The sequence below is a fragment of the Austrofundulus limnaeus genome, unplaced genomic scaffold, assembly GCF_001266775.1.
Source record: "Austrofundulus limnaeus strain Quisiro unplaced genomic scaffold, Austrofundulus_limnaeus-1.0 Scaffold101, whole genome shotgun sequence".
NCBI lineage: Eukaryota > Metazoa > Chordata > Actinopteri > Cyprinodontiformes > Rivulidae > Austrofundulus > Austrofundulus limnaeus.
Window position 1 is genome coordinate 799,393 of NW_013952503.1, and position 6,502 is coordinate 805,894.

Consider the following 6,502-nt stretch of genomic DNA (forward strand, 5'->3'; position numbering starts at 1 on the left):
TTATTGTACTGTTCAGCACTTTGGTCTCATAGTTGTTAAAAGTTGTTATAATTAAAGCCAGTACGGTTAACTCTGTATCTTGAGATAATGTCACCAAAATAAAATTCAATATTTCTTTTTTCAAATTCAGTACAATTTAGCTCCAGATCAGAAGAGTTTTAGTGCTAAACTCAACTGTCTGTAGTTGAGACCTGTCAACACTGAACAGTTAGTGAATTGTAAAATATTAACAATAAAATCCTCAGTTCCCACATCTTGAAAAAACRTGTTATTTTAGGAAGCAACAGAATGGAAACCTTGCCATTTTGAAAACACACATAAAAAGTTTTACAACTCAGATCAACATGAGACCAAAGTCGACTGAAAATTCACTTAAAACCAACAGAAAAATAAAACAAACATATTAACATAAAAGCAGAGCATTAAAGCAAATAGTTTCTATTTCACATCACAGTTCRATGAAGGAAAMTAAATTATGTAATGSGTTAGTCATGGGGAAGAATAAGTCMCTGTTTTTGGGTGTAAYTGAAAATGTGAATGTGTGTTTCTGAATGAAGCGGTGCAAGAAAATAAAGGCAGGAGATGTAGAGAAAAAAWTAGGATGCAAACAGAATGCAGGGAAGCAAGAAGCACAAACAAGACAAAAAAACAAGAAGGAAAAGATTCTAACTCCATAATGTTTGATTATATAAATTATATTTAAAAAACTCTTCTTTTAATGGGCAGAGCTACAGAATGAAAGGTCTAATCTGAATTCTGACTGTCTGAAAAGGTCACAGGATGGAACATGCAGAGTGCAATATGCATCTGCCCACCACTCAGCTGTCTTCTCCCTGAGGAAGAGGAGGAAGACATGAGTCTGGGCTCCTAAAGTGGACTTGGCATGACAGGTTACGAGGACACGGGCTGATAACAGAGGAAGGAAGAAAGGAAGGTGGGGGTGGGGGGGTCTGCAGTACCGTGTGTGCTGCTGTAAGTGACTGAGCTGCCTGAAAGATTTCTGGCAGTAAGAGCAGGTGTAAGGCTTGGCTCCACTGTGGATGCGGATGTGCTGGGCCAGGTAGCTCGAGTTGGCGAATGACTTGGCGCAGTGAGGACACTTGTGAGGTTTGGCCTCTGTGTGCGACTTGGAGTGGATCTGCATGTCAGACTTACTGAAGAAGGTCGCCGCGCACATCCGGCACCTACAGGCGGAGAGACACAGAAATGGGAGGGCGGGATGGAGGAACCAAAAACCAAGAAGGAGACAACATATATAGATAAAAAAAACAAAAAAACATCAGAAGATAGGACGGGGGGATGGAGGGTGGGATGGGGTAATAAAAGAGGAAAGATAATGGAGTAATGAGTGATAAAAACGACGGGAAATATAAAGAAAAACGGATTAAAAAGGTTCGGCACACGCAAAAAATACAGAAAGATGGAAGAGAGGTAATTTTAGTGAAAAGGAAAAATAAATGTGCAGATCATATAAAAGTGGAAAAAAGATACTAAGTAAAAAAAAAGATAGAGAACTGACTCGTGTTCAGTTTGCAGAAGCAGAGCGTCTACGAAGTAGCGATGTACTTGTTTTCTCAAATACATGAATTATCCAGCCTCAGCTCTAAAACAGCCACAGCATGCAGAGAGGGATGTTTACTGTGTGTGTGTGTGTTTGTGTGCTTATTTCTTTTCTAAAAGCTGAACATCTATGCAGTCACAGGGAGGATGCACAGCGGCTGAAACCATACCTGTATGTTTTAGTGGGATCTTTTGGGCCGTTATCGTCATTTGACAGCTCGTACGGTAGTCCTGTGTGGTGCTGAAATGATGTAACCTGTTCAAACGATTAAACAAAAGAAGCTTATAACTAGTTTATCCTGTCAAACTTCCTTCTGTCCTCCTGTAGTCGTGCTCACCTGCCCACCAGGAGTCAGCTGTGTCAGTATTAGTGAGTCRTTTCCTGGTCTGCCCACAGGAGCGACCCTCGACAGTGCCCCCTTCTTCCTCCCTCGTTTGGAGGGCGCTTGCATCACGACCACGTGGGACGCTGCGTCGCCTTCTTTTTTGTCTAMAACAGGAAGTTAGGTTACATTTCAAATTATCTGTTCACTATGCTGGTGTAGATTTTCAGTCATTTAGGACAAAGTTCAAATGGTTTGCTTTGTCCAAAATCAAAGCAACTGGACTTTTAATCTGTGGTTTAAGTCAGTTCACTTCCCTTCTGAGGCTTTGTCCAAATCAAAACTGGAGTGTGAGGTTTGAGGTTTTAAATTGCACGAGATGCTCCATTTATGCAGATCAATCTCACCCCGTCTCCCTCTTTCTGAGGACCCATTAGTGTCCTAGTTTGCCTGGCTCAAATCTCTCCAGTAAAAAATCTAATCCTCAACATAACGGTCTGGTGATATTTTGACATAAGGCTAAAAATAAGAATGTAGAAGCAGAGGTAAAGTTTTCAGTGAGCATCATTAAAAAATTTAGGACAGAATGTCTCAAGCTTTGTCTCCCATATCTCCCAAAATGCATGTTGATTATTTTACCTGCAAAATGACGACATCCCACCACCAGATGGAGGTGCTCAGGATTCAAAAGTAGCCGGTGAAATTCACYGTGTTTAATCTCCATTTAACTGCATTTACGACAAGTACAACTGCTGCAGCCCATTTGAACTGGGAAGTGGGAATTTCCCACTTACAAGTCATAAATTTAAATTCAAACACCCACTAGGAGAATTCCCAGTCAGAAAGTGGGAAAGTTCAGAATTCCTGATGGTGGAGTCTCACCACATCTCAGGGAGTAATACTTTCTTTTACTTTGATAGTATTTCAGGAGTATTTATTTCACATTTAGTCAGTCGTACATGTTGTACTTTTCAGTGTTCATAAGAGGACGTGTTAAAATGCTGTTTCTATGCAGGAAATACCACATAGAGCTCAGTTATTGTTTGTTAGCGGTGCTCAACCGTAGCAACGTTTAGKCAAAGTTAATTACGAGTGGTGCTTTGAGGGCTACCATGATGCACCATGAACCTGTTCAGTACTCGAGACGAGGCTGCCTGCCTCTGCAACTTGTGCAAGGAAGTAGAGAACCACAACAACAAAAGTCACAGGACATTCTGAAGACACATGGSCTCTCATGAATGCTGCTTACAAATAACTCACAGCCTGATAAGAAACCAYCTCACCTACTCCCTTCAGCTACAGTCATTCACGATGCACAAACCTGGAGAACGGAGCGCTGACACGATCATGGTTGTCGCTGGAGCACCGGAGACAAACGACTGGGAGGAGGTGGGAGAGACCAGCGTTCCCTGAGGAGTCGTAATCACCAAACCAGCTGCGTGAAAAGAAAGAAAAGAAAGATGGAAAGAATTCTTCTGATGTGAGCTGTGTCCAATTACATTTTAAAGATTTATTATTAAATGCATATTTCATATCAGATGCTGAACCTGCAAGTGTTAAAACAGAATAACAAGAAGAGTCTGCTGGCATCACAAGGCTTCTGAATGCTTTTTGAGAGGAGTCCCGTGGCTGCATCATGAACTGAGACATGCAGGTGTTCACTTTACCTTCAAGCTGTCCTGTTAGCAACATTTGTTCTTGTCGATTAAATCATTTAACGCCCTGCTGTTATGAGCCGGGGATAAACTTTGCTGCTGTTCTGAAACCATTATCGGCTGTTACGTCCGCAAAAACGGAGAAAGACACCCCCTGAAGGCTTCTCCGAGCAGAAACAGGCCTACCTGCTGTCATGATGCCCGTGGAGGGGACAGGCAACACCGTGATGTTCTGGGTGCTGTGAGGAGCGTGGAGGTGCGCCGCACCACCAGCCAGACTGCCTCCATCTGTCTTGGCCCCGGGAGTCGGGATGGTGAGGAGAGTTGTTTGGTAGTGGGGAGCCGAGGAAGGAGGGAATGACGCATTCTTCTCCTGCTGATCTTTCACTTTGTTCAGGAACACGGCATTCTCAATCTGCTGGGGACAGGAGATAATTTCATCCTGTATCAGTTCCATGTGATCTGCTGTGAGTAATGTTGTGGACCATTTAAAAAAATCACAGGTCCTGATGGTTAAATAATCCAACCCTACCTGTCCTGGCACAGCTGGGACTGGAGACCAGAAATATGAGGAATTAAAATGAGTGTCTTCCATTACGTCTGCGAAGACACAAGAACAGGAATGGTGTGATGCTTATAGAGATGCTAAATCAGATAAAAAGAAGCAATGTAGCCAAACTTGAAATGATCTAAAACCTTCCAGGAAACCGTATTAAAAAGGTGAAGATCAGAGACATGTGCTGGGGATGGGATGGGGTGTCTCTGAGGTTGGGAAGGTAAGTCAAACATATTTTGTCGACACTTCACTTGATTCAGTTCATCTTATTTATTTTACAGCTTCCAAGCTAATTCAAATATTTCCCCCTGTCTGCTGGCTGTGATAAGTGAAAGCCTCCAGGCTGATGTGGATTATTAGCACAGCAGAATATAAAACAGGAAACTAATCCCTCACAGCCTTTGTGGTTTTCAGTTGCTGGTAGTATCACAAGTTTAAGAAGGAAATCAGTTTAGTCCTTTTCTGGATTTAGTTGTTTGATTTCCCTACTCCCACAAAATTGGCTTCCTTTAAAACAACATGTACCTCACACATTTCTGAAGATTGTCATCTTGGAAAATAACCACAACAGATTGAAGAAGAGCATAATGCAGTCTGCTAGGATTTCAGATAAGTAAGCAGAAAGTGCACATCGTGTTCATCTGTTCAGTTTTTGTCCTGTTGTGTTGAGACAAGAACACATGTAAAGGTCCTGTTACACTACTACATTTTTGACAACTTATATCATAAGGGACTGGTCTGCAGTCACTTATAAAAGTTTTGCCCTACACCAAATATGTCTACGCTGAAGGTGGAAGAAAAATAATCTAGTGGAAGCCTCTGTTGAATGTGTAAACACTGTAATGCCAACGAGGTGAACAAATATAACCTATATGAGTAATTTATTCATAACAAAATGTTCATAAGTTGGCATAAGTTGTATAAAAKGTTTTGTGACAGGGCTTCTAAAAACATTTTACATTTTAATAGTCCCATTCTCTCTAGAGACACCAACAGGATCAAGGGTCGTTTATCCTGATCATCATTTCTTTGCACTCTGGGAGAGGCTACATCCAGAACTACTAGACTCACAAATAATTTCTTTCCTAACACAGTAATGCTCTTCAACAAACACAAATCTGCCTCTCTGGCATTTTAGGAAGCAGTTCTTGACTTTGCACTTCTGTCACTTCCCTCCATGACCTAMGCAGCACACGCCTCACTCGACAAAGCCCTCTGCATGGTGGTGGGTGACCCCACACACCCACTGCACCGCTTCTTCAGCCTGCTGCCATCAGGGAGGAGACTACAGAGTCTCAAGGCTAGAACCAGAAGACTGAGGGTCAGCTCCGTCCATCAGGCAGTCAAGATGATTACCTCTCTCAACCCGTCATACATAAACTTTGGGTTTTTTTTTTYCAACATTTTAACACTGAACTGGATTTGCATTCTTCACTTTACTTTAATCATTTATACGTGTAAGCCATATTCAATGCCAACCCACTGCAAAATCAAGGACATTATACAAATACTGTGCACATACACTAGACTCTCCATGCATGTCACTTTAAATCTGATACCAATATCAGGGACCTTTGTGAGACAATTATCCCAACACATTTTTACACAGCAGTTTGGTAAAATTTTTCAATTTTTAATCTTAAAATTTGTTTAGATGTTTATTGCACAGTGGGTCTGAGAGTAACATAATTTCAATCTTGTGTATGTCCTATGCATATTGCAGATTTGACAACAAAATTTGACTTGGTTTGGCCAAATTTTGTTTTATTTTGTGTGTCAGGTGTTACCGATTAAAAATCTCCTGATTTCACTTTACTATGTACATTGACAAAAAAAAGTCATTTTCGTTTATAAAACTGTATTCATATAAATGAAGCTGAAGCATAATAGCCAATGTTTATTAAAGTACAACACAGTTCAGTATCATCAAAACCTGATGAATAATTTCGTAATAAATCCCTGTGTAGCTTTTTGCAGTAGAATCAAAAGAGAGAAACGGGAAACTCTCTAAACTTATTGAGGGTCTGCTATATTTTTTATTCTGGAGATAATTAACATAAATAAAAGTTTTCTTACTCAACGGGCTCGGGTGATTCCACGGATGTGTCTATGTTTTTTTTATAAAATGTTTTGCACAGCAATCATTGCTTTTAAAGCAACACAATTTGTTACAGAACAGAATTGTTTTCATTAAAAGGTTGTCATTGCAAAGTATAAAACCAATTTTTAAAAATATATCTGAACTTTATCAAATGATGCAAGTAGAAATAATTCACTCCARTAGTTTTCCAAATACACTGAATATAAGTCTAAACAAGTGTCCAGATTCAATGCAAACAAAGCACTCAGAAAATTCAGCAAGATTTCTGTAAATAAAACATCTGTGACAGAATGATGCTGATTATATA

At 40.4% G+C, this 6,502-nt stretch overlaps 1 protein-coding gene across 5 annotated transcripts in view; it reads right to left on the reverse strand.

Moving 5' to 3' along the window:
* Positions 1 to 6,502, reverse strand: part of znf384b (zinc finger protein 384 b) — an 11,494-nt gene that overhangs the window by 3,635 nt on the left and 1,357 nt on the right. For 2 of the 5 annotated variants that reach the window (XM_014013439.1, XM_014013437.1), the window contains exons 2-7: positions 4,071 to 4,138; positions 3,725 to 3,956; positions 3,205 to 3,318; positions 1,899 to 2,050; positions 1,731 to 1,816; positions 960 to 1,184 (exon numbers count right to left, since the gene is read on the reverse strand). In XM_014013439.1, coding sequence (XP_013868893.1) covers positions 960 to 1,184; positions 1,731 to 1,816; positions 1,899 to 2,050; positions 3,205 to 3,318; positions 3,725 to 3,956; positions 4,071 to 4,133 — 872 coding nt within the window. In that variant the 5' untranslated portion in view covers positions 4,134 to 4,138. The remainder of the gene's footprint in view (positions 1 to 959; positions 1,185 to 1,730; positions 1,817 to 1,898; positions 2,051 to 3,204; positions 3,319 to 3,724; positions 3,957 to 4,070; positions 4,139 to 6,502) is intronic. The other 3 variants (XM_014013441.1, XM_014013440.1, XM_014013438.1) reach the window with 2 other exon arrangements.